This window comes from Triplophysa rosa, linkage group LG9 (genome assembly GCF_024868665.1).
Source record: "Triplophysa rosa linkage group LG9, Trosa_1v2, whole genome shotgun sequence".
NCBI lineage: Eukaryota > Metazoa > Chordata > Actinopteri > Cypriniformes > Nemacheilidae > Triplophysa > Triplophysa rosa.
Genome location: NC_079898.1, coordinates 15,155,813 through 15,183,407, shown reverse-complemented (window position 1 = coordinate 15,183,407; position 27,595 = coordinate 15,155,813). Strand labels below are relative to the sequence as shown.

The following is a 27,595-nucleotide window of genomic DNA, read 5'->3' as shown; positions in this document are numbered from 1 at the left end:
CTATTCTTACTCAAACAAACAGATTTCGTACTAAAACTGGAATTTTCTTATAGCAACATTCTGCTTTGCTAGGCACAAATCTTCACGAGTAAATAAAAATTGGATTTACAAAGACACGTTTCATAAACCAAATACCAAATAATGGACTTTAATAAATTAATGACTATTTATGTACATATAACAGTTTCATGTTAGATAACATGGTACAATGGTCTTCTGGATCATGTGTTTATCCTGGCAACATGTTCATTGAGTAACACATGGGTACAAAATACATTTGCACCAGCACTGTCCAGTCAAGATGAATGTATTCTCCATTATTGCGTGATCCACAGCAAATAGATGCAGATGATGGATTTAGAAGCACTTGCGGTGGACAATGCTGGGGCCTGCCTCATCATATTCCTGCTTGGTAATCCACATCTGCTGGAAGGTGGACAGGGAAGCCAAGATGGAGCCACCGATCCATACGGAGTATTTACGCTCAGGTGGGGCAATGATCTGGAAAAATGAAGAGAGAAATCTTTGAGTGGAGCATTCTGAGATCATTAAAGCAATCAAATTCAATGGGATTATTGTAAATGTAACATTAGATACATTACCTTGATCTTCATTGTGCTGGGGGCCAGGGCGGTGATCTCCTTCTGCATACGGTCAGCAATACCAGGGTACATGGTGGTACCACCAGACAAAACATTGTTGGCGTACAGGTCCTTCCTGATGTCAATGTCGCACTTCATGATGCTGTTGTAGGCGGTCTCATGGATTCCAGCTGACTCCATACCTTTTCAGAAACAGATTCTTTATAACAAAAACCAAAACACTGTATGGGAAAACTAAGCTATAATATTGTTTGTCTTTACGCACCAATGAAAGAAGGCTGGAAGAGGGTCTCTGGGCAACGGAAACGCTCGTTTCCAATGGTGATGACCTGGCCGTCGGGCAACTCATAGCTCTTCTCCAGGGAGGAGGAAGAGGCAGCAGTGGCCATCTCATTCTCAAAGTCCAGAGCCACGTAGCACAGCTTCTCCTTAATGTCACGGACAATCTCACGCTCAGCTGTATCTAGAGATTTTTTAAGTAAATTATTTTTAAAGTACAAACAAATTGGAAATATGGAAAAGCACATTTGAGGATAACTTGTAGGAAGTTGGCATAGTAAACTTAACCTAGAAACCGATATAAACAGAAAAAATGTATGATATACTCACCAGTTGTGACGAAAGAATAGCCACGCTCTGTCAGGATCTTCATGAGGTAGTCGGTCAGATCACGACCAGCCAGATCCAGACGCATGATGGCGTGGGGCAGAGCATAACCTTCATAGACTGGAACATTGTGGGAGACACCATCACCAGAGTCCAGCACAATACCTTAAATATAAAAAAACATGTTAAAAAAGCCCCATGTAAAATATAAATTAATATAAATAAAAATTAGTTAGTTATAAAAAATTTTTTATAAGCATATAAAGCCCAATATATACATTTTAACATATGAATCGAAGAATGTGGAGTGTTGTGAAAAGGACTCACCGGTGGTACGGCCAGAAGCGTACAGGGAGAGCACAGCCTGAATAGCCACATACATGGCTGGGACGTTGAAGGTCTCAAACATGATCTGGGTCATCTTCTCACGGTTAGCCTTGGGGTTAAGAGGGGCCTCAGTAAGCAGAGTTGGGTGCTCCTCGGGGGCAACACGCAGCTCATTGTAGAAAGTGTGGTGCCAGATCTTCTCCATATCGTCCCAGTTGGTAATGATGCCGTGCTCAATGGGGTACTTCAGAGTGAGGATACCCCTCTTGCTCTGAGCTTCATCTCCTACGTAGGAGTCCTTCTGACCCATACCCACCATGACACCCTAGAAGAAAAAAGTGTTTTCAGTGTTACAATAAATATATTTATGTAAAAAAGGATTTTACAGTGGTGAATTTCAAATGCTGTTGGGTGTACCTGGTGACGGGGGCGACCAACGATAGAGGGGAAGACAGCTCTGGGGGCATCATCACCGGCAAAGCCAGCCTTGACAAGGCCTGAACCGTTGTCGCACACAAGGGCGGTAGTCTCATCTTCGTCGCACATCTTGGTGGTTTCTAAAGAAGGATATCATGAGAAATATTTAAAGGGGTCATATGACATGGATAAATATGATCATTTGTTTTAGATGTAATGCAATGTGTATACACGATTTAAGGTTCGAAAACGCTGTATTCTTCACATACCGCACTTTTCTCCTCTTTGCCCCGCCTCTCTGAGACGCGCAGCGTTTTTACAAAGCTCATCGCTCTGAAAAGCGAGGTGTGCTATGATTGGCCAGTTAACCAGTGCGTAGTGATTGCGTTGTGATTTAAGTGCACTGATTCCGGCAAAAAGTGAATCTACAACAATGACCTAATTTGCATAAAATGATAATCATTTCTTATACTTAACTCCGTAGCACTTATTTTACAGTCCTGTACTACTTGTTTGTACTTTGTACTTATTGTACAGTATTTTGTTGGGTAAGTATACTGTTCACAGAGTACATAAATATATAAACTGATAAAAATATATATTTTTTATAAATATAATATATAATATAAATATATTTTATATACTGTAAAATAAAGTGCAACCCCTCTTCAAAATTCAATGTAATCTTCAGCAATGTAAAATAGTAATACACACATGAATAAGAATATAACTGAGTCATGTTTTAAAGATTCTTTAAAGAGGCATGCATGAATTATGCAAATATTGTCAAAAAAGATTTATGCTTCCATCGTAGTTATCAGTATAACTTCAATTAAAGTAAGTTAGTTGCATTTACGTTAATAAATAAACTCTGTTAAAAAGTTGTACCACGTTGCAGTTTTTCTTACCTTTCTCTGATTAAGCTCTGTGCACACTCAAACCACTGCTGTATGCAGTAACGGAGTACAGACCCTCTGAAGCCCGACCACCTTATATACCATCCGCATTTCCCACACGCGCACCATTTAACATATGTATATGTTCAATTGGATTTTCCCCCAACCTTCAACCATATTAGGTTCTTGCGGGGTAAGCGAGGGGGGACTTGGTAGTAAAGCTGCGTGTCTCCCCACTCTCCCCAAGTTCGTAGAGAGCATGAGTGTCCTTACATGGATTGATAGTCATCGTTCCAATGTGCTTGAGCCGTATATGGGCTCCTGTGGGCGGTGTTGATTGGACGTCACACCAGCAGTTTCCCACGTGCTGTATTTCGTAGTATATGTTTCTCTCAGTTGTGAGATAGCATTTTGATCGATTTGTTCACCGTGAATTTTATAGTTCAATATTCTTATATACTTTGTTTATGTTTGTGAAGTAGGTCTGAAAAATAGGACCAAAGAAACGTTCTGTAGTCATTAAAAAAAAATCGTGTTACAGTAATGCCGTTTCAGGTAAGACGTGAATCGTTTTCTTTGTGTTATGGATATTATATTCTGTTTTTTATTTACTGAAGTAGTCCATGAAAACAGAAAGTCATTATTAAATACCATTCAAGTGACAATAAATCAGCGATGTTAATAGATGATTAATTACTCGTGGTGCTTAATAAGTCCCCGCCCCAAACACACACATGCACATGCACGAACATATGCTTTGCGATACTCTTAAAACAAGCCAAAAAAGTCAATTGTTTGTAGTCTGTCCTTTTATAGACAAGCATATTCTATTTTTGACACTTGAGGCCATTTGTGCCATCTGTTCACAACTCAACTGCAGCCGGTTTCCTGAGCAAATGAACTGGACGGTGTTCAAATCAGCCTACGGAATATTTCCATATTTTATCATTAAAAGACTGAATATAAAAATTAGATTCTAGCACTTTGTGAAGATGCGTATTTCATTTACAGTTATTAATTTAGTATGCAAAAAGACATACAAACGAAATATTTAACATGTTGTGTATGTAGTATAAGTGGAGTTCTCAAAGCAATGTTTACAAGTAGAAATATGAACATCAACAGATTCAAACGCGTGTGTATCACTATATCACGTCTTTTACGTACTTAGTATTCTGCGATGATTAAATACAGTATATTTGTTTATATAGTGAAGAGACACCGAGGTAAAGTGCTATTGGTCTGGAAGGTGTGTGGCCGCCCTTGTTATGTGTTTACTTAACAAGAGCGAGACTCTGTGCCAAACTGATATGCTTCCATACTTAGTTTAAGAGCTTATACGTTTAGCGAATCCTAGTCCAGAGAGTCAAAGCAGTGGCTGGGGGTAAACCGCTTAGCTGCTGGGCCATACAAGGCAACAGTCTGCGCTAGATTTCATTAATTATAATCTACCTGCTTTACCTAGTTATTTGGTCAAGACATTGCCACGATGTGGGTTATTAACACAGTACTGGCGTATAAAAGTTTTTAGATCGGACTTTTGTTTTGGGGACAGGATTAGTGTGGAGAGAGCAACAAAACTGTCAGAAAAGAATTAGAATATAATTCAGTTTTATTTAACACCGTCGCTTTTTATCTTGTGTGTATAGTATTTAATTTATACATGCTAAAGATTTTTTTAAAGTACCCCTTATGTTTAAAGGATCAACAGCACCCTCTTTTGGTGACTGAAGTTATTACGTTCTCTGACTGACATGTAGTCAGGTCTGTTGTAGATGAAACATTGTTTCAATAAAATGTATTGTGTAGAGAGAAAACACACAACAGATAAACATACATTTTTACACAACCTTAAACCTAATAAGTTAGCACACTAAATATTACAATTTCCTAAAATTCAGAATAGATTTCATCTGATCACATATAAATATATATATTGGCTGTAAATACAAGTTACATTCAAATATCTCAAATATTTATAGCGTTTGCTCTCAAAAACTCTGACAACAATATTTATCTTTTATCTCTTTCTAAAACAATTTCCTAATTACTGACACCAGAACTTTGACAACTTTCCAATGAAAGTCATAATCTAGGCACAAGAAATCTGTCATTACAAAAAGTGATAGAGATTATTAAAGCACCAATAATGCTGTAATCCAAAAAATAATATGCTTCATCATCCAAAAGTTGCACTGTTAATACCTTCCATTTGCTTATAATGATTTTTCTGCTTTATATATCAAATCTATGTCAGATCCTTTTCAAGTTTTCCCAGTCGCTTCACTTCATTTAGGAAACGTTCAGTGATCAACTTTGTTATGTCTTTGCAAACATGTGATTTTTTTAAACTCTGAATGAGTCTTAAGTCATGTCCACAGCAAATCCTGTCCAGCAACGATTTACATATGCCGTGACCATCTGCCATAAATAGCAGCACTTTGTAATGAACAATGATCAGCATACAGTACAACTGGTTTCCAGTTATTTAGCAGTATGTGATACTGCAAAGGATAAACACATACATTTTATTTAGGAGTGCTTAAACCCGAAATAATCATTATCACATCAGTTGATTAGTGTGCACCCTCTTTGTTGTTTTTAAATTACTGTGTTTCTGCTATTTGAAGAGAGCCTGTTTCTGCTCGGTCTGCAGGAAGGCCTGCTTCTCCATTAGCTTGCGGAATAGCCCCTGGTCATTGGCGAGGAGCTGAGCGTGACTGCCGGTCTCCACAACACGGTGTCGATCCAGCACAGCTACGGCATCTGCGCTCTGGATGGTGGACAGACGGTGAGCAATGATCAAGACGCTGCGACCGTGCATCAGCCGCTCCAATGCCTCCTGGACCAGAAACTCATTCTCTGCATCCAGAGCACTAATAAAGACAACAGTAGAAATCTGCGTTTTTGACTGAAATGCAGTATTAGGAGGAGATCTTCACATAAAAAAAGATCATTTGTTTTTATTTTTTGCATTTGTGTGTTATCCTTTTTCAATATTCAGACTCACCTTGTGGCTTCATCCAGCAGGAGTATTTTGGGATTCTATCAAAAGCAAGAAAAAAATGAATGTACCATTGGAAAATTCACCAAGATGCTGAAGGTAGAGCATATAAAACATTTATTATTCTATTATTTTAAAGAAGATAATTCACAGACCAGATCAACATCTGACATTGTCACTTCTTTAATGCAAAATTAAATGATGTGTTTTTTTTACACAGAGTAAAAGAAGATTTTTTTTAGGTTGGATGAACTATCCTTTGAGAGCAAAAGATTACCTTTAGCAGGGCTCGTGCTATAGCAACCCTCTGTTTTTGTCCACCTGTTTATTCAACAAATTGCATGAAATGTGAATTACACACACAACGCATGTTAAAATGCAGACTAGAATTATGAGTTTGTAAAGTAACAAAAAACAAGCTTCTATGTGTAAATGGGCAGCATTACTTATGTATCATACCTGACAGCAGGACCCCTTTCTCTCCTACAACTGTATCATAGCTCTTGGGGAAGTCCTGAATGAAGTCATGTGCATTGGCTATCTGTGCTGCCCTGTAGATGTCCTGTGTAGTGACCTGACTCGGGTCTGTTGCTCCATAAGCAATGTTTTCAGCAATAGAGCAGGAGAAAAGAACAGGCTCCTACAGCAAACACATTTACAGGGTAATTAGATAAGTGGGATCAAGAGATGGTTTGATTCTACTTTTGCTGATGTTCTTCCTTACCTGGCTTACAGTACCAATGTGACTCCTTAGCCAATAAGGATTCAAATCTCGTATATCATGGCCATCTACAGTAACCATACCTGCAATTTATTTGACACAACATAGTGAAAAATAATAAATTTGTGCTGTCGCGTCATAATTTGCCAAGTATCCAGTATATTCTTTTTTCAGTTCTTACCCGAGTCAGGGTCATATAAGCGGAGCAACAACGACACCAGAGTGGATTTGCCTGAGCCACTGGGTCCCACCACTGCCATTATTGACCCCGCCGGTACAGACAGACTTAGATTCTGGAAGATGGATGAATCCTTCCTTGTTGGGTAAGCAAAGGACACATTCCGAAACTCCAGTTCTCCTTTAAACTGCTCTGGTCTTAACACAAGGCCCTCTGAAGAAGACAAGAGAAAAAAAGATGAGTTACACATCTGCTATTTATGCATATAAAAATAAAAGGCATTTTGCCTTTTCTTGTGTGATTTGTAAGAAATGATTAAAGGGAAATTATATTTACCATTGAGAGGAAATTCAGGTTTTCGGTCCATTAGTTCCCACAGACGGGTACCAGCACCAAGCCCCTTCATCAGCTCGGAATAAAATGAGCTGAAACCTGAACATTAACCCACACAAAAATAAACAAAATGACTCGTGAAGCAAGAAGAAGTTGTGTTAACATGCATGAACTAACAATGAGCATTATCATTTCTTAGCATGTCTGGGTTAGTAAATGTCAATACAATTATTCATGTTAGTTCATGGTGCATTAATTTATGTAAAAATTACAACATTTGATTTTAAAAATGTATTAGTGAATGCTAAAATTAACATGAACTAAGATGAATAAATGCTATATAAATATTGCTCATTGTTAGTTCATGTTAGCTAATGCATTAAGTAATTGTTAACAAATACAATCTTATTGTAAAGTGTTCTTACATTAAACAGCTATACACAGAAAAAAATACAATAGTTTGAGATGTTCAGCCCACACATGTGAAGGTTTTGCAGGAAAACCCCATTGTTAAGCAGTATAATGGCCCTTTGTCTGCCATCATGTTGTTCCTATGCTATGCAAGTATGAAACTTGGATAAAGTTAATTCCATGTTAACTAAATCACCAAACCTGAAGATCAAGCTCCTAATCTTAATCTATGTCAGTTTTGTTTCAACAGTTCTCATATATTGTATTTTTTATGTATTGCGGGCGGCACATATTCAGATATTATATACAGTATGCTGAATAGTGCTCCAAGCATTTGCTCTCACCTGCGATGCTAATGCCCACCCAAAAGGCATACATAAGTAAAGAGGAGAGCTGCCCGACGGTCATGGCCTCACTGGCCATTAGCAGACCTCCCTTATACAACACGCTGAGGATGATAAAGTTTCCACTCAGTCCTGTCTGCATAAAGACAAAGATTTAACGCAATATAAGCATGAATAGACCAACTGTACGCTTTTTAAATGGCCATTATTTATTAAAGTTTTCAAAAGTAGGACTTATCTTACCACTCCATAAAATCCAGCTGATACCACAGCCTCTTTCTTAGCTAGATCAAAAACATGGTCAATCTTGCCCGCATACTTCTGCAACTCCATCAGCTCTTTTCCAAAAGCGCGAACTGTCCGCATGTTGCTGATCCTCTCTTCTGCCAACTAGGAGATGCAGAGCAGCTACAGAGTATAAGGATGCCTTGGCCACTCGGATTCATTACAATAATGAGTACAGCAAACAACTGATGTCAATGAACTGTTTTCAAACCCCCATAAAAAACATATAACAAATAAACTACCTGTGTGGCTGCTGCCAGTGCATCCTGTGTGCGTCTGGATATTGAGCGGAGAAATCTACCAAAAATGATAGCCAGGAAAGCAATGGGAGGAACAACCATCAGCACAAAAGCTGCCAGACTGGGCGATACGTATAACTTGAGAAAGAGAAAGTTTAAGCATTAGTTGGACACTAATGGTGAAGGGTCACACGTCTTTTAACAACCTGTGTCATGAGATATTTATATACTTGTTTAAATGATGAACCAAAATATGCGTCATGCAATTAAATCTGAGAAAATAATTTTTAGGATTTTTTAGCCCCGTTTCCACTGCATCTACTGTTTCTCAGAAACAGAGGAGGAAGCAATGGCTAAACTGTTATGTTTATAAGCAGAACATGTGTTTCTAAATAGAATATGGTAAAAGAGAAAGGAATTAGCTGCTAAAATGTCAAACTACGACAAGGGTTTGACTAAACATCTGGCTCACCATCATGCCTACTCCAGCCCCCGCCTGGGCGAGGGACCTCAGCCCATCAGACAGGTTGTCAGTGAGGCAGCGTCCGACGACAGCGGTGTCTGCCGAGAGGCGGTTAATGAGCTCACCAGTTCTGGTCTTATCAAAGAATCCCACCTCCTGCCTCAAAATCGAGGAGAAAAGGGATTCACGCAAGTTTCGCACAATCTGTTGTCCTGTGAAAATGGTGAAAGATTATAAGAGAGAGAAGAAACACATGCTGTTCAACTCTATAAATCAATCAGAATGATTCTAATTAACACTAAACTAGACTCGTCCCTTTAATTCAGTCAATAGAAGCATCTTCTTTTGTTGCGGTAACAGCTTGAGTCTTCACCTGAGATTTGCATGAGGTAAACGCGAGCAGCATTTGCAGCCCCCCCGCAGAGGAAGACCCCTGTCAGCATGATACAGAGGGAGGTGAGGGAGGATGTGAAGTCTTCTGTGGAGCTGGTGTAAATGGTGTCAATCACTCTACCCAGAAAAAACGGTGCAGACATGGTGACAGCGCTGGAGATCACCAGAAATCCCACAGCAGCTATGAGGAAAAAACGTCTATTAGTGTAAATAATAGGGTCGTCATTTTTAAACAAATTCCCATTCATGAATCAGACAAATTTAGCAAATCAGCAGGCGTCATTTAAAAACTTAACTATAGGTTCATTTACAGGAACATCTGAACTATTTATAAAGTCTGATTAGTTTATGTTTCTGGCAGTCGCTTTTATCCAAAGTCAAGGTATGCAGTGACTTTGCACTGATACTGCAATGTTCAAATTAACTCAATGTTTATATACAATATATGTGACCATGGACAACAAAACCAGTCTTATGGGTCAATTTTTCGAAATTGAAATTTTTACATAATCTGAAAGCTGAATAAATAAACTTTCTATAGATATATGAGTTGTTAAAATAGGACAATATCTGGCTGAGATACAACCGTTTAAAACTCAGGAATCTGAGAGTGCAAAAAAATCAAAATATTGAGAAAATTGCTTTTGAATTTGTTAATCAGGGGCACTGTGGCAGACCATCCACTCACAAAAATTAAGTTTTTATATATTTAAGGTATGAAATTTACAAAATATCTTCATGGAACATGATCTTTACTTAATATCCTAATGATTTTTGGCATAAAAGAAAAATCGATCATTTTGACCCACACAATGTATTTTTGTCTTTTACTAAAAATGTTCCTGTGCTACTGAAGACTGGTTTTGTGATCCAGGGTCACATATTCTATTAAAAAAAGAGAAATAAACATGTATTCTTGATGTGACAAAATGGGCCTTTTCTGAAACATGGTTTGTAGGATTTCTGTGAATTAAAATTCACAAACCAGAAGCCATAATACCCAACAAGCGGAGAAGGAATGGCTCTTCATAGAACATAAAATAGTTATTATTGTTATATTTCATTGTCATGTGCCTATTTGTGAGGAATATGGACAGTTGTGGATGTGGCAGTTCTGAAAGCAGCACTTACCGGACCATGGGAAACATGAATTTTTATTTTTAAGGGAGAACTCACATGATCATTTAAACCACAAAATGTTGACATCTAAACTGCAAGTATGGTGAAAACCCTTTGGTAAAAAAAACATTTTTCATGGGAAGGTTGACATTTGCATGCCATTATCCATTTGCATTTCTCAAAATATCTTTTATGTTCCACAGAACGAAGAGTCATATACAAGTTTTGAACAACAAGACCGTGAATAAATAATGACAGAAGTTTTATTTTAGGGTAAATAATACTGTATTGACTTGCCTGACAGTCTCCATCGCTGTGGATATGCAAGATCCAGCAACTTTTTGACATCTGATGGTACACGCAATGAGTTTTTATTGTCCTGCTGATCTACAGGCGTTGGTGTTTGTTTGGAGTCTGTAGATGTGCTGTAGAATGCAACAGTGTGTCTGGAGTGTTTCCACACAAACCTGGGTAAAAACAACCCTCCAGACCTGAGACACGAGAGCTGGGACATAGTTCTTCCTTTATACAAGGGCAAAACAAGCACCTCCGGTGAACCATTTATGCACACTTGCCTTTTCCATGATATCCGTGAAATGCGATTTGGCAAATGGTAAAATCCATCTGAACGACATTGTCGTAGTTTCCCTACAGTAAATCTAGTTATTCGCAACATTGTCCCATATATTAAAAAACACAAGAGACGACCATAAAGTTTTCGAGCTTAGTCCTCACCTAATCTTCATCGGTCGACACTGACAGTATAAAGTCAAACAGTTCATGAATCCAACACCAACAGTGTTGCTATATAAACGAACTAGAGTTTGAGGAGTTACTAGATGAAAGTATCAAAGATGTGATCTCTTCAGTAAAACTGGCCTGTTGTAGGTCGGGCTCGACGGTTAGTGAACATTATCTGTTCATGACAGTTTTCATATCCAGCCCTGTTATCTTCACACACGCCCAGCGCAGTCCTCGGCAGCGCCCTGTCACCAAAACATGACGCTCTCTGTTGACGTGAAGGATTTTTCCATTGAAGTTAAAGGACCCTCAGTACACAATCATTGAGTGTTTTAAAAAGTACAATTAAATTGTGACCCGGTGATTCCGTGACTTTCGAGGAAGCGAAGCGCTGTTGCATGATGACTCTTACGAGAGTCACCCCAGACCCGATCAGTCAAACAAGTTTTATCGATCGAAGAGCATCAGTTTGTGTTTACTACACTTTTGACCATTCGGTCGTCATCCGAGTGGATGATAATTCATTTATCTGTTAATTTACTTATGGTAGACACAGTGGTGTTATTATGTGTATATCAAATCCGGCTTGAAAGAATGTACAGTTTAAATGCTAACTGCTGAGTCTTAAATAGCTATACCTTATATCTTACTTATAAAATCTACGTGTTAGAGATTTAACATAGGCCTACAGAACATATTGCTTGCCTATCTCTACAAAATGAAATATATATATATATATATATATACACAAAATACTCGTTATAAGAAATCATTTCACATTACTTCCTCAAGAGCCGCTTGTTGCTCTTTTTCGATTATTACTGTCTAGGGTTAAAGTGTGGAGGTTAGAGCCGACAGCCGAGGTCTCTCTCCGGCGCAGCTACAGCACGTGTGTGATGAAAATGTAAGAAAAATGCAAGTTATTCGGATTCTGTCAAATATATGCGTATTTTGTTTCATAATATCATACTGTGTGTTTTATTTAATAAGGTCGTAGCGTGCTTTCTGATGTTTGTGTCCTGTGAAACTCGGTAACTTTAACTTAGCTGATGTCACGCGTGTTAGCTAGATTGTTTAAAATTATCTCACTTAGAGATATCATGGAGTCTTCATGTCAGACTTGCACTGAGCATCACAGTAACTGTAGTTGTTGCAGATTACCTTGTTCTGTAAAGTTAGAGTCTCGTTGTTCATTTTAATAGGCTGCTTTGATATATTTAATTACAGCCCCCAATTTCTTTCTGTTGAAAGTGGACTGTCACTGCAGTGTAAACCTGCAGATCTACTTTTTCATTTACACTTTTTGTATGTTTGATATTCATGTAATGTGCTGCATGGCAAGTAGGTTGTTTATGATGAGCGGCCATCTAGTGGCCAATTCCCCTCTGTTCAGATTTTCATAATTTCATACATTAGTCAAGACGGTGTCAACAGTGTTTTTTATGAACAAAGTAAGATAACCTGTGTTTGTTTTCTTTTTAGACAGTAGACGTATTTAAATATGGCTGCCATTTACTCTGGCATTCATCTGAAGCTGAAAAACCCTCGGACACCCTGGCCAGACAAATTGAAACTTGCTCGATTTGCATGGATTTCCACCCAATGCCTTCTTACTAATAAAGAGCAGGTAAATTACTTGTTTGACTGCATATACAAATATTTAAAAAAAAAACTTTTTAATGCATATTTCATAAACATTGTAATGTTTTAAATTGTAATTGTAAAATGCAAACGTATTTGTTTCTTGCTAATGAGCCAATATAGTATAGCTAATATTTAAAAAAATCTGTTTTCCCTATTGAAGGTTTTATTTGACTGGACAAGCCATGCGCTTGCATGTTTTTACAACAAGAAAGTGGAGGTGCCTTTGGAGGTGGTGGAGGGTTTATGGACCTACCTAGATGATATCCTTCACAGCAAGAAACTTCGTAACATGCTGAGTCAAGGAAAGACCATTAACCTTCGTCCCACAGTAGCGCAGGTACTCACCACTACTGCAGTTTGCTGAATTTCAAGGCATTCAGGGCTAAACAACAAGATTTTCTTCTGGTGATATTTGGAACTTTCAGATATTTAGTTTTCATATATTTATATGGGATCATACATATTTGTCTGAGAAAATATTTGCTAGCACTTTACAATACGGTTGTGTTTGTTAACAATTAGTTAATGCATTAGCTGACATGAACTTACAATGAACAATACTTCTACAACATTTATTAAAGGGGTCATATGGCGCGAAAACATGTTTTTCTGTGTCTTTGTTGTGTTATAAGTTGCACATGCATGTAGTAGACACGTAAAATTGCAAATATTAAAGTGTCGGAACAAAAGATGCATTCTATCTATAAGCGAATGCTCAACCAGACCTGCCTGAAACCTCTCGTGTAACCACACCCCCACAAATCTACATCAGTTCGTGGTATCCCAAATGTATACGCAAGAAAGGTGGGAATACTTGTCAGTAGAATTGCTTTGGAACCTGATGTTCCAAATATGGTAAGAGGTGTTACATTTCCATCACACGCTTGCAGTATTCGACCAATCACTACGCACTGGTTAACTGGCCAATCATAGCACACCTCGCTTTTCAGAGCTATGAGCTTTGTAAAAAATCTGCGTGTTTCAGAGAGGCGGGGCAAAGAGGAGATTCAAACATGCACGGTATGTGGAAAACACAGCGTTTTTGAACCTTAAATCGTGTATACACATTGCAATACATCTAAAACAAACGATAATATTCGTTTTAGCCGTGTCATATGACTCCTTTAATCTTAGTTCATGTTAATTCCAGCATTTACTAACATTTACTAAAGTAACTGTTAACATTAGTTAAGCCACCATGAACTAACATATAATGATTGTATTGACATTGACATTAACTATTAACAATAATAAGGATTAATACATGCTAAAAACTATATATTTAGTTAATGCATTTACTTATGTTAACATACAACCTTATTGTAAAATGTTACTAAATATTTATATTTATGATTACGTTTTTTAAACAAAAAAACAATACTAATGTATATTATTTATATTGTTATATATTTGAAACGATTAATAATGCTAACGTGACATATTAAAATCAGCAGAATTTGCAAAAATGTTCTGTACATAATAGAACACAATTTTTGAGTTTACAAAGCATTTTTATACTAATGCAAGACATATTTAGATATTGCATTTTGGATAGTGGCTAACCTATCCCATTTATTTTATTTCTTTGTAGATGATCAATGAGAGGATTCTGGAAAGTACCTCAGGTCTCACCTCTGTGAGTCTTCACACTGTTCTGAGCTGTTGCAGTGGCATCTTGACCTCTCCAGTTCTCTCTGTAACTTACACAGCCAACTACGAGCTGTTGGTGGAGCTCCTGTCTGGACTCTGCGGCTTGTCTAGCATGAAACTAAAGCAGCAAAAAAGTGAACAGCCACTGTCGCTCAAAGTCTTTGAAGTTTTCCTCTTTGTTCTCAGCACATACCTTACCATTCAGAAACAGCAGGCAAACTCCAACAGAGTGTTTTGTCAAGTAACAGCAAACCTCCTTCAGCCTCTTTTGCTGCTGAGACACTTACTGAACACCAGGGTGTGGACCGAGCACGACGACATTAAGATTCGACAGAACCTGAGCAAGGAAATCCGCAGCAAAGTAGACGCCGTTCTTCAATCAGCTCTCTTCACCTCTGATCATTTACAGTCCTACAGAGAAGAAGTTTTGGTGTCAGAGGATGATGCTTGTGCCAAGAGGAGGCATGCAGGAAAGGGCTTGCTTGGTCCTGTCAAAAAGATTCTATCAAATGTTTGTGTCCAAGGAAACAGCGATGAGGAACAGGTGTTATTTTATGCCGTTAAGTCCAACTCTCTTTCTCTGCTTTACAAATTTGCTTTAGATTCATATTGTAAAGGTGCAGAGAACAAGCTGGTGGGCTTTCATCTCATGACTAAGCTTGTTACTGCTTTGGGCTTAACAGATGAGATGAATATCGAGCAGACGTTCAATGCCTCGAACTGGGGTCTCGCTTTGCTTGTCGTGGAAAACCTCCTCAACTCCTGTTTGGTCTCTGATATTTATAATGTGGCTGTAGACAAAATCCAACAAAAGGAGGTGCAGTTTAATTTCTACAGGAAACTCGCTCGCCTTTTATTCAACAATGCCCAGATGGGCATCCCAGCTTGGTACCGCTGTCTCAAATCTCTCCTCACTCTGAATCACCATATCCTGGAGCCAGATTTAGATGAACTTCTATCAGCTGTGTGGGTTGATGCGGATGACACGGAACTACGTGTTAAGAAAGCCAGAGAAGCGCTCGTGTCTGCCACTTTGCAAACTTACGGCAAGCTCAGACAGCTGCCTAAACTTTTCGAAGAGTTGCTTGATGTGATCTGTCGGCCAGCAGTGGATGAATTAAGACCGACGCTGTTGCCCGACACTATAGAGAAGTCCCTGAGTCAGTGTCTGCTAGACACCCCTCCGAGCCAAAATCTTGAGATCTGTTGGCTCGTTTTGAAAAGGATGCAGAGTTATCTGCTTCCCCACATACAGGAGGAAATGGGAGATTTTGCACTGAAAACGTTTTCTGTGAGCTTGCTGCTTAATGCTGTTCTGTTCAGTTTTAAGACTTTGGATAACAGCACCCCGGTGCCGATCGTGAAACAAACGCAGAATCTAATGGAGGAGATGCTGAACGTTGTTAAAGATCTTTTGAAAACGTTTGAGGAGAAGCTTGTCACTGAAGGTCCATGGAGGGAACAGATCCAAAACGTGACTCTTCTGCTTACTCACACTTGGGTGGAGGTGGATACCCTCTTCCAGATTCACTGTTTTAGATACACATCTCCAGGTGATTCCCAAAGCGTCACCTCTAGTTTAGTGGAGAGAGCTCTGACACTAAAGAACGTAGAGGATGAGGTCATAAGTCCACTTGGTAAAGTGCTACAGAAACTCCTTGCTCTCCACAAGCTAAAGACACACATGCTCAGATCATGTACGGTATCAGATGAAGAAACGGCAAACAAAAAGCCGCTTCTCCAGGAAACTGCTCAGTTTATTGTAAGCAGTCAAGAAGTTTCATTAACACCAAACACTGACCAGATTTGGGACCTCCAGCTTTGTACTATCAACGCCAACACGTACATGACAGCGCATTGGTTTCTTATAACCTCAAACCTTCCATTAATCGCTCCTTATCTTGATCAGAAAGACATTTTTGATTTGGCCGACTGTGTATTGTCATCTTTGCTCCAGAGCTTTCATCCCTCTGGAAACAATTTGGAAAACACCGTGGTCTCTGTCTCCTTCATATGCAGAGAGTTATTTGAAACTCAGGTTCTTTGTGAACTTCCTGAAATGTACTCCGCGCTGATAAAGTGCACCATCAAAGCTTTTGTCGAACTTCTCGAAACTTCACATGTGCAGTCGACCTGTCCTTCGCTTCTGAAACCTTGTGCTGAAATAAGCATGGAAGAAGATGGAGAAACCAGCATGACGCCGCCTCTAAAGCGTCTGAAAGCTATCGGAGAGGAGATTTTGGACTCGGTCAAAATGAGATCTTCAATACGAATATCTGAAACGCAGATGGAGCGTTTTCTATCACTTCTCAAAGTCACGCAAATCTTGAATGGTTTCGCGATGTCCTCTGAGGATTATTCAGAACTTTTTTTAAGCTTGTTCATGATGGCCAATTGTGTCCAGTGTGATGAAAGTGTCTCAGATGCTACAGGATTACTCGGAGAGCTTTTTAGTGTCATGGCTACACTCCTAAAGGTAACAAACTCTACTACCATCCTCAAAACCGTCCACGGAAGCAGTCTCCTAGAGGCGGTTATGACTTCCCTGTTTACTCGATGCAGTAAAGGCCTCTTTACGGGGGTGGACGGACCCACCTGGTTATCGTTTCTTCAGTCGGTTCTAAACTTCATTCAGTCCCTCATCCAGCTCATCATCGACAGGAAGAGAAACATGTGTCTCAATCTAGAGAAATTCACCTCTTTCATGGTTGAGAGTAACAGCGTCGCGGGGGTCCTGTCTTGGGATGCTGAGGAATCAAAGGGGAAGAGCTGCTCATTACAGCTCCATCTGGTAACTTTAAGCACGCTCTGCAAAGAAGTCATCGCTACTCTGGGCAAGAGCAAAGATCTGGATGAGACTCTAACTCATTTGTTGGAAAAGGCCACATCTGTTATGGAGCCAGTCATTCAGGCCGTGCTGACAAGACAGGGAATCGGTCTCCTCGGGCAATCCTTCTCTGTTGAAGTGGTAACAGTGATGCTTAAGGGTGAACTAGCCAGGGTTTGTCACCTGGTTCAGAGCACCTCGGAGGAGGACAGGCGGGTGAAAATATCCCGCATGTCATTCTACCGGAGCTTTTTCCAGCAGATCCTAAAGGAACTGCACCCGTCACCACGTCCGATGAATTTTCTTGTTTCCTCAGTCAACTATCTCTCTGCGTTCTATACGGCTGCAAAAAAGACCAAGTCAGAGGATCTCGATGAGCTCCATGTTGATATTTTGCGGAGCATCCATGCACTGCTGTCAGGTTTGTCTTTAAATGTTTCATTTTTTTATATATATTAATAAGCGATGTAGTGGACCTCTTGTTCTAAACACAGTTTGTCCATCATTTTATCAGGCTCTTGGATGTCTTTGTCAGAAGTGAAGGAGTTGGAGGGAGCAGTAAAGGAGCTGCTTCATGAGCTGTTGTCTGACTGTTCTGAAGAGCAGTTTCATGTAATACTGCTGATGCTCAGAGAGAGTCTTGTGGTGTCAAAGGTTGAAGGAGGACACCACACTGTAAGCCCATTTGTGTAGTTGTGTTTTTTATTGCATTACAAAATGCTATTGCATCCTCATGTCATTTCAAACCTGTATGATTTTCTTTCTTCTGCTGAACACAATAGATATTTTGAAGCACGCAGATAGCCAAATAACTTTGGGCCTGTTTTACTTCCCTTTAAATATCTTTCTTTGTGTTCCACAGAGGAAAAAAGCATATCGTCACTGTCCTTCTGAAACCTTGTGTGTCCAAATGTGCTGTTTATCAGGAAATGGAAAAAAACACTGTACTTTTCAAATGATTACATATAGTTTGACAAAGTTGACAAATACTTTTTATTGTTAGAAATTTGCAAAACCCATTGACAAAAATAAAGGGTGACTAATAATAATGATTTATGACAGAAAATAAAAATGATAAAATATGGAGATACAAGAGAACGGGGTTTCAGAAGGATATTCAGTGCTATAAATGACATGAGAAGGATTTTTTTTTTTGGATTAACTATCCCTTTGATATAATACAGTCCTATTTTTTATTAGTTTTTATTCTACAAGAATTGTAGCTATAATTATAAATACAGTAACTATATTGGTGTTCTCACAGATGGAAGTTTAATTTTATGTTTGTGCACTGCAGTTGAGCATTTTAAATGTGCAAGCTCTTTTTGATTAGCTGTCAATGTTTTTTCTTTTATCATGTGAAAAATAATTGACTCTTCAAGTGCTCTCAGCTATATTGTTGCTCTGTATTGTTTTAGTTGTAATTGTGGACTCTGCTTTTGTTTTACTTTTAAAGCAACTATCTCTATAGTTATCATTCTTGGTGTGACCTTAAAGGTGTAGTTCGCCCAAAAATGAAAATTATGTCATCATTTACTCACCCTTTTGTCATTTCAAACCTGAATGACTTTCTTTTTTTCACAGAGCACAAAAGAAGATATTTTGAAGATTGTTGGTAACTGAACAACACGCAGCAAAATCGCCAGTGTCAAAAAAGGTCTCATTAACTCTCACAGTGTTTATATAATCCACATTTTGAGAGAGTGGATTATTTATACACTGTGAGTGTTAATTTGTCGTTTTTTAACCCTGCAGTTTTTACTGTGCAGCGATACCCATCGACTTTCATTGGTTTTGTTTCCATACAAAAGAAGTAAATGGGTATTGCCTTTGTTTGGATACCAACAATCTTCAAAATATCTTCTTTTGTGTACTGTGGGAAGTCATTCAGGTTTGAAATGACAAGAGGGTGAGTATATGATGACTGAATTTTCATTTTTGGGTGAACTACCCATTTAAGGTCACACCAAGAAAGTAAGTCATACAGGTTTGAGCAAATAATGACAGAATTTTGCAATATCCCTTTAAGGCTGCAAAAATTGTATGTTCCGCTTCTGTTTCTAAGGTACTTTTAGTGACATCTTTTTGTTTAATTTCTCTTGTCTTTCGCAGGAGATTCTGTCAGCTGTGACTTTAACAAAGCTGCTCGCTTCCTGCTTGTTTCCAGAACATTGCTCAAAGGCGTTTTGGCTCATCACTCCACAATTCATATCTACCCTCATTGTAAGTATTTCAGTACCTGTTTTCAATTTGTTTTTCATTTAATTTTTTCTTTTTCATCTGAGATGAAGAAACTAGCACAACAGTAATTAATGTAATTCCTCTTCAGTCTTAACTAAGATGGAAAATTCATTGCCTGTGTAAAAACATCTGCATTGTAATATGTTTTGCCTCAACGGACGCTTTGGACTAACATTTGTATGATTACAAAATGACACTAGAGGGCCAATATTACAATCAATTTGTCTCCCTCATCGCTAACCTTACAGGAATGTTCCATGACCATGTGAAGTTAATAAACCCAGAAAATTTGCACACTACATGCAATGATAGAAAGGATGTTTTAAAACTTTTTAAGAGTAATTTAATTTGGTTAAGGCTAGCAGTTTTGCCAGAAATGACATATTTTACATTTAAGAAAGAAAGAAGTTTTCTTTTACAAAAAACATAACCTTGACATTGTGCATATTCTAAACCATATCACGCTCAGTCACCAGTCTAATTCTCTCATGTGTTAGTTTAGCATTAAAATGCATCTGCCTGTAAAAGGCAAGTATCAAAGTCTCGTCTATTTTTGTCACAGAGTTCACTGAGTGAAAACTGTGCACACAGCCTGTCAGGGTGCATTTATCACCGCACATTTATTCTCCGTGTCAGAGCCACCTCTGGCAGAGTTTACATCGCCACTGCGACCTCAAGCTGTCTTTACCTGCTGCTGCTTTCACACCTAAACTGTCTTTAGTGCGCAAAAACACAAGCTTTGTAATCTTCACTTTTGACATTAATAATTTATAATGCTGTTCTCAAGTTTCGCTGTGCAGTTTGGAAAGTATTCTCTTTGAAAGGGATCTGTTGTTGTGCTGTATTTGAAGATGCCAGCATGGCTTATTTCTGAAAAAAGTTAGCCTGGTTTTAAAAAATCTGCAATACATATTGTATTGTACACCATGTATCATATTAAAATAAATATTTTGTGAAATAAAATGCTCAACAAATAACACTGGCTGTGTGACATAGACCACACTAGTAACCATGATTATTGTCATGATATTAATTCATGTTTCTTCAAACGGATAGTTCACCCCAAAATTAATATTCTGTCATCACTTACTCACCCTCGTGTAATTTCACCTGTATGACTATCTTTATCCTGCAGAAGACAAAAGAAGATATGTTGAAGAATGTTGGTAACAGAAAACCGTTGGTCCCCATTGACTTGCATTGGTTCTGTGTCCATACAATTGAAGTGAATGGGGACCAATGTTTTTTCTTTACCATAATTCTTCAAAATATCTTATGTGTTTTGCAGAAGAAAGTGCGTGACAGAATTTTCATTTTGGGGTGAACTATCCCTTTAAGGGGGACTTGGTAGTATCCATTTGAGAGTCGTGATAAAAGAGAAAGTCAGAACATTCCACTTGAATATCACAGATGTCTGTTTTCAGTTTGTGCTAAAGGAGTCCAGCAAGCTTCCTCCTCTGACCCGTGCGCTGACGATACCAACCCTGGAAACTCTGACCGTCCTGCTCCATCACGGGGAGAAACACCTCTCAAATCCACACCATGTGATCATGGTGCTGGGTGCTCTGCAGTTTGTGCCTCTTGACAGCCATTCAATGGAAGAATACCACGCTGCTTTTGAGGCCATCCATGAAGTCTTGTTTGCAATCATTTTGTACCCTCTGGTGAGTGTCTTGGGACAGAAGTTCTGATAAAGTCGTAATAAGTCGCTTTAGATAATTGTCTGTAAAATGTATAACTGTTGAAAAAGAGAACAGCTCAACTCTGATATTCGACTTCGATTGGACTCCTATTTTTTGCTAATTTAAAATTAATATATTTTAATTTGATTTAGACCGTGGATGTATAATCCATGCCAGCTCCTATCAGATTTTTTTAAGTCACGTTTATGACATATGTTTATATGAAGTAACCCAGAAAAATGTTTTCTTCATTTAGCTTTGAGTGTTTTATTACATGAACACACCCAAAATACTGACTGGTGGATGAAAATTGTATCTCATAGCCTTCCAGTGAAAACAGAATAGCTGGATCTGTAAATTGGTTCTCCGATGTGCTTTTTGTGTCAGCTTAATCTAAATACGCTGTTACGTTGTGATAATATGAAAAGGCCCTGTAGAGATGTTTCATTTGCACTTAATAAGAGTCAAAATTAGCATGTAGAAGTGTAGCATTGCTTGAAGACTGAAGACTTTCTGGTCTTCTGAGGTATCTGGTACATGAGGAATGCTGGGATTATCCAGGGCGTCAGTTCTCCGTGCTTGTAGGATTGCTTGATCTTGCACCGTTAATATACTCTTAGTGGATTTTACACTAAATTCAGCTGTGCACCAATATTACAATTGAAAAACTGTTGTTGAAATGTTTGCAGACAATGCTGAAGGCTTTACCTGTTTTTCTGAATTGCTTTTATCGCCTGGTTTCATCAATCATGTATGAAGGCAGACAGAAAGGAGAGACTGACAAAGGTAGGCATGCTTCTTATATTCGTATTATTATTTTTAAGCAATTAAAAAATAAGAAGGGTTTTTAACGTTTTCTATTATGTTTTTCATGCAGCTTTAATACATTTGCTCAATGTTGACTCTTGAGGGAGCACTTAATAATTTAATTCATCCCAAATTGTTTAAACCAGTAATTCATATTTATTGTCATTTCCCTATTATTATTATACTGTCTGAATGTCAGGGCCACGTTTCTTCTTACTGCTATTCATCCCTCTGTTGTAAAATCCTCCTCAAGCAAACTCTTTTACAAACAAACAGATTTAGCTTCAATAAATTCAATAGCCTCTTTTGTCAGCTACTGTTGTTGGCTCTGTATCTGTCAAAATAAGAAAAGAAAGGGCATGTTGTTGCAAGCTATTACGTTTGCTGTCTTAGTGACATAAAGTGTCCTATTCTCAACCAGAGAATCATTATCAATAGAGCTATTTGTCTGCTGATACTTGGGTACAAGTTGCCCTGAATTCATCTCGTGTCTGTAAAGAAAAAGATGTTATTCGAGGTTTTGATTCACCTAATGAGACTAGCAGCTTTCAGAGCTGCGTTCATAGAGAGACGGTTGAAGAGTGGTTCTGTGGATTGTATTTCAAAAGCAAAGTTTCCAAAAAGCACGATGGTGAGAGGAAGGTTGAGTTTGATCCTGGAGCTCTGGGGGTTTTTTTGCACTGTAGATCCCTTCTGAATTGAGATCTCTTTCTTAATCTCGTTCTTACCTTTTAACTGTAGCAGCAGTACATTTTGTTTTGTATTTCTCAGATTTTATTTTTGACATTAAAAAACCGAGTCAGAACTGTGAACAGTACCCTTGAACGTTCTCATCCACATTTGAATCTTAATGTGATGCTTTTGATCATCTTACTGTATCTTACGTAAATGAGTTTGATGAGCAGTCCCTTTCACTCGTATATAAAGTAGTTCTATTACCAGGATTCATTTTCATAACATGTCATAACATTTACTTGCTATTTTTCAGGCGGTGAGAAAGACCGAGAAAGTCTCCTAAAGTGTGCCATGCTGGTGGAGAGGATGTACACTCACATTAGCAGTGTTTCTGAAGATTTTACAGTCACGTCTTCATTCATGGTGGCACAGTATGTCATTGCACTACAGAGGGTAAGATGATTTATTATCTGTTCTTTACAGGTTATATGTTCAAAAAGAGCACAGTCTCTTTGTAAGAATGAGACTATGGTAACTCAATCTGATTAAAGAATCTTCCCACATTCGTAAATCTGCAAGATTATAGTTCAAGTTCACTTGGTTTTGTTGCATGTCGTGCACTTTTGGCCATAATATCATCTTATTTGTAGGAAAATAATGAGACCAGACGAAATTGTAGATCTCAGTATGCATGTTGTTTCAAAGAAAATGGGAGAACACCGCTCAACACAGCTCAAGGCAATTTGAGAGCCTGTTTTGTGAGCTTGCAGTATGAAATGCGTTTGACCTTCTAACTGACCTGAGATTCATGTTTCTACACAGAACAACTACATTAACACAGATTGCTGAAGAATTGCTGTCACCCTACAATATTCTGTTTTATGTCGTAGGTGACACTTCAGACAGAAGTCAAGGCACGTCTGACAGAGGGTATATACTGCATTCTGGACCGCTGTGCTGAGAAGGACATCAAATTTTTGAACACCACCCTTCAAATGGGTGTTAAGGAAGTCTTCAAAGACCTGTACAGTAGCTACACACACTATCATAAATCTCAAAGGCAAGGGGAAGAAAAGTATACAGTCTGATTGTACAATTCCCAGTCTCCTCAGTGTAAACTGACTGTATTCAGTCATGTGGAAATCTTTGTTATTCTTTTACAGGCAAATGTTTAAAAAATCTCAACAAATGTTATAAATGAGGAAAAATAAGATTTTTTTTGTTGGGATCATTTGCTTTTTTTTTTTTGTTCTTGACAAATTAGGAAGTTATTTATGGCAATATTGCATTTTATATCTTGGACAGACATTCAAGTGCATTCACCGTTTTTTGTGTTAACACAGTAAGATTTTGTCTGACAGTGCTGTAAACCAATCTACTTTGTAGATTGTTTGTTGTTTGCTTGTAATTAAAAGCTTATATTTACTTGTATATCTTGTCAGCTTAATGGTTAAAGATCTGAATTGACCTGCTTAGATCTAGAAACAGTAGCTGTGTCTTGTTTCGAAAGGCTGCATGCGTCCTCGAGTCCTCTGAAGGATGCTCAACCTAGAATTAAATGAGACATCCTTTATATGACATTAATAAAAATGATTTTGACATGGTTTGAAGAAAATAAGTTGGTCAGTTTCTAAACAATGAAAAAAATCCTTACTGTTTTAAATGTTTAAAATGATGAAACACTTTTAATCCTAATTGACCACATCTGACTACTGAGGAAATAGAATAAATAAGTAAACTGTTCACATTTAAACACCACATATTTGATTGAATGCCCAGCTGCTGCAGTTTATTCAAATAATTTACGTTGGTTCTTGGCAATGCAAAGAATTGTGAGTTATCTCTAGCAATGAAGGATACACCTCATGCATCAGAATTCCTGTGAAAGAAAGTCGCATTCGGAGTGTCCTATTTGCTTTTCTGCAATGACATGTTTGCAGCCTTCGAATGCGACCTCCGGGGGATGGTCACAGCTAGTGTCTCTCATCAGCTGTAGTTTGTGTAATCTCTTCTCATAGTTGTGCATCTGTGCAAGCCAATTAACCTCAGGTTGCTCCAGGTGGACTCTATAAAATTAGTGTACTGTAAAAGTGTTGCCTGGATGACAAATAACCTATTAAAAATCTACCCCAACAGACCTGTATTGTAAAACGATGTTAAACATTTATAGAGCCATCACTCAAAAAGTGCTCTTCTGTGCATCAGCCTATTTAGCTGTTCTGCATTCTACAACAGCATGGTACTGAATTTAGATGCAAAACCTTCAAATTGTGTTCAGTGTATATTTTTTAAAATGCAGATGCGTTGCTGTTGGCTCAGTGAGGGAGAATTGTATTTGTCTTAATTGTCAAAGCAGTCACGTTATGTAGGAGAGGAAGTCCCCAGTAGCAGTTTGTAGAACATCATAAAGGAATAAACAGGTGGAGATGATGATTCCTACACATGCACCAGAGGCTCCTCAGAAAGAAGAAGAGGAAAACTAAGTTTGCCGGCTACGCAGCTGTGCCCAGTGTGGAACTTCTCAGGGTGCTCCATCTGCATATTCTCTTCCGGGCCGATGACAAGTCTCCTTCGTCTTCTAGGTGTTCTGCTGCAGGTGGTTCAACCTTCACTGTGCCCAAACATTGCTCATTACCATCGAGACGCACAGTCTTGAAGTGGAGGCGTTCGCCCACAGGGCTAAGCGGTGGGATGTTGTTACAGGCAATAGAGGAATCAAAGAACAGGATCTTAGTATTTGTGGCACTGGGCTCTGGAGCTTGTAGAATCGGTGTGCGCCACTTTAGGCAAGCTGCTGACAAAGCTGTTAAAGAAGGGGAAAGTAGTCATTTGGGGAGCTGAAGTTGTCCGTTGGCACTTGGACAATGCAGGAAGTCTAGCTGTACCACCCACTTCCAATTAGTGAAAGAAGGAAGGATGTTGCAAAACCCTAAAGCCTTCAAGAGATACTTCACCCAAAAATGAAAATTCTGTCATCATTCACTCACCTTTGAGTTGTTCCAAATCTGTATAAATTTCTTTGTTCTGGTGAACACAGAAATATATTTGGAAGAATGCTTATAACCAGATTTTGCCCCCCATTGACTACCATAGTAGGAAAAAATACAATAGTAGTCAAAAGTGCCCCAGAAGTGTTTGCTGTCCTACATTCTTCTAAATGTCGTCTGTTCAACAGAACAAAACAAATTTTAAAGTCATTTTTCCCACTATGGGAGTCAGTGGGGGGGGCAAAATATGTCTGGTTATAAGCATTCTTCCAAATATGTTTCTCTGTGTTCATCAGAACAATGAAATTTATACAGATTTGGAACAACTCCAAGGTGAGTAAATGATGACAGAATTTTCATTTTTGGGTGAAGTATCCCTTTCGTTGATGTATGCTTTTTTGCACATATGGATGGATTGGATGTCTGTATGGAGGTTCCTCAACTTTCTCAGGTCTGCAGGAATGCAAAAAGGTAGCAAAGAACAGAGAAAGAAATGTGTCAGTCGGCTCACAGAAACTGGCAATGATGCTCAGACCAGTGGCTGAGAGCCAAGTGTGTAGAATAACAGATTCAGATCATTAGCCCTAGTGAATGCTTACACGAGGAGCCTGAGAGACAGCCAAGCACCAAATTAAGCCAAACATGCTCTTGCTCAAAGCAAAAATTGCTAGTAGTTTTTAGATGCATGATAATTTATACAGACAGGTCACTAATAAAAGCTGGATCAGTCCTGTTTTTCCGCACAGCACAAGGATTGTTCTCTGATTTGTTTGGGAGACAATTAGAATAGTGCATTCTTCAAATGTTATAATAACGTGTCATGTGTGTTTATAATAGAGCTCCAGTGTTATTGCAAAAAAGCAAAAGCATGGCTTTTGGTTTAGTGTGAAAATAACCATCTGGCTGCATATGCGAGGTTGACTTGCTCTTGACGTGTTTCAAAACCTGCACCGTTTAACAATGTCAAGAAATGATTTGGATTCAGATTCAGACAAAATGTAATTGTTTTTGTTTTTAATCAAGTTTAAGGGTCCCTGCTGACTTTGTTTTTAAAAGTATCGTAGCTAGTTTTGAGAATGCTGTTATTTCCCTATGGAGATGGAGCTTTCATAAAAACACGTTGACTTATTATAGCCACTAGTGATTTTTAGTTTCCATAAATTTCCTGAAAGTTTTACAGTTCTCTCTCTTAAGCTTATCTTATTCTTAGTTTTTCATCATGTTTATTTTTTACAGTTAGAAGATAATCACTCACTGTTTACTGGTATTAATCATGAAACTTTTGCTAAAAAGTAGGATTTTCCTGCACGGTTAGTCATGCAGACACTTTCCTGATCTTACTCACATGACAGTCAACATCACAGCTACTAGACGACTATTGTATACAATTTAATGTCTACTGGGGGTTTTACTCATGGGTTTAGAATTATTGTCTGTATGTGCTTTTTCCTGACCACATGAAAAGAAAAAATATTTACAGTACTGTGCATATGTCTTTTGTTGACTAGATGCTTTAATGTATCGGTAGGAAACATCAATATTTCCCAACATTCTTTGGGATTCATTTATAATAAAGTTATGTGAACAGAAGAAGGCCCACACATACGAGATCTGATCTCACCATCATCAAGTCTGGGATTAAAAAACTGAGACAACCTAAATGCATAAGAACTGTAACAACTTCCTCCCTGCTTAAATATGCCAGTTTCAAGACTTTGGCAGAGCTACAGACATTTCTTGCCTCACCTTTCCTTCTTGTTCTGCCACCTGTATAGTGTTATAGGGTCATGGTGATTAAAGGAAGACCTTTCAATTATACATTAGGCACGAGGATGAACTGAAGGGGCGTGGGAACAATAAAGCTTTACAGACCTTATACAATAAATGAAGAACATAAGGAAATGACATGCATTCTCCAAGCCGAGCTGAGCTACCATTGCAGGTCAACTGATCCCATGGTGAAAAGAAGTTTATTAGCAGGTAGATAACAATGTGATGTGTGA

The 27,595-nt window shown here is 38.4% G+C and overlaps 3 protein-coding genes across 3 annotated transcripts; 1 reads left to right on the top strand and 2 right to left on the bottom strand.

The window, feature by feature from the left end:
• Positions 1-132: 132 nt before the first annotated feature.
• On the bottom strand, positions 133-3,012 carry acta1b (actin alpha 1, skeletal muscle b). The gene is made up of 7 exons (XM_057341764.1): positions 2,861-3,012; positions 1,953-2,092; positions 1,536-1,860; positions 1,212-1,373; positions 868-1,059; positions 603-784; positions 133-501 (listed from the first exon to the last, which is right to left on the bottom strand). Exons 2-7 carry the CDS (start codon positions 2,079-2,081, stop codon positions 358-360), a joined length of 1,134 nt encoding a protein of 377 aa, XP_057197747.1. The 5' UTR covers positions 2,082-2,092; positions 2,861-3,012; the 3' UTR covers positions 133-357.
• A 1,437-nt stretch (positions 3,013-4,449) lies between these two features.
• abcb10 (ATP-binding cassette, sub-family B (MDR/TAP), member 10) lies at positions 4,450-11,473 on the bottom strand. Its single transcript, XM_057342825.1, has 13 exons — positions 10,636-11,473; positions 9,200-9,400; positions 8,836-9,038; positions 8,367-8,501; positions 8,083-8,229; positions 7,840-7,975; positions 7,088-7,183; positions 6,755-6,964; positions 6,577-6,656; positions 6,312-6,492; positions 6,130-6,173; positions 5,859-5,893; positions 4,450-5,724 (listed from the first exon to the last, which is right to left on the bottom strand). The coding sequence occupies exons 1-13, from the start codon at positions 11,012-11,014 to the stop codon at positions 5,469-5,471; spliced, it is 2,103 nt and encodes a 700-aa protein (XP_057198808.1). The 5' UTR covers positions 11,015-11,473; the 3' UTR covers positions 4,450-5,468.
• A 444-nt stretch (positions 11,474-11,917) lies between these two features.
• urb2 (URB2 ribosome biogenesis homolog) lies at positions 11,918-24,036 on the top strand. Its single transcript, XM_057342852.1, has 10 exons — positions 11,918-11,983; positions 12,562-12,706; positions 12,884-13,060; positions 14,315-17,621; positions 17,715-17,875; positions 19,313-19,423; positions 20,866-21,105; positions 21,813-21,909; positions 22,919-23,058; positions 23,496-24,036. Exons 2-10 carry the CDS (start codon positions 12,581-12,583, stop codon positions 23,691-23,693), a joined length of 4,557 nt encoding a protein of 1,518 aa, XP_057198835.1. The 5' UTR covers positions 11,918-11,983; positions 12,562-12,580; the 3' UTR covers positions 23,694-24,036.
• The last annotated feature ends 3,559 nt before the right edge of the window (positions 24,037-27,595 follow it).

Bases quoted from the DNA above. Each gene is read 5' to 3' on its own strand.
- acta1b (XM_057341764.1), bottom strand. From the start codon at position 2,081: ATGTGCGACGAAGATGAGACTACCGCCCTTGTGTGCGACAACGGTTCA. The intron at 1,374-1,535 runs GTGAGTCCTTTT...TTTATATTTAAG, and splicing joins CGCTTCTGGCCGTACCACCG to GTATTGTGCTGGACTCTGGT. The intron at 1,060-1,211 runs GTGAGTATATCA...CTCTAGATACAG, and splicing joins CTATTCTTTCGTCACAACTG to CTGAGCGTGAGATTGTCCGT.
- abcb10 (XM_057342825.1), bottom strand. From the start codon at position 11,014: ATGTTGCGAATAACTAGATTTACTGTAGGGAAACTACGACAATGTCGT. The intron at 9,039-9,199 runs GTGAAGACTCAA...CCATTTTCACAG, and splicing joins TTACCTCATGCAAATCTCAG to GACAACAGATTGTGCGAAAC. The intron at 6,965-7,087 runs GTAAATATAATT...TGTCTTCTTCAG, and splicing joins ACCTGAATTTCCTCTCAATG to AGGGCCTTGTGTTAAGACCA.
- urb2 (XM_057342852.1), top strand. From the start codon at position 12,581: ATGGCTGCCATTTACTCTGGCATTCATCTGAAGCTGAAAAACCCTCGG. The intron at 17,622-17,714 runs GTTTGTCTTTAA...TCATTTTATCAG, and splicing joins CATCCATGCACTGCTGTCAG to GCTCTTGGATGTCTTTGTCA. The intron at 17,876-19,312 runs GTAAGCCCATTT...TGTCTTTCGCAG, and splicing joins TTGAAGGAGGACACCACACT to GAGATTCTGTCAGCTGTGAC.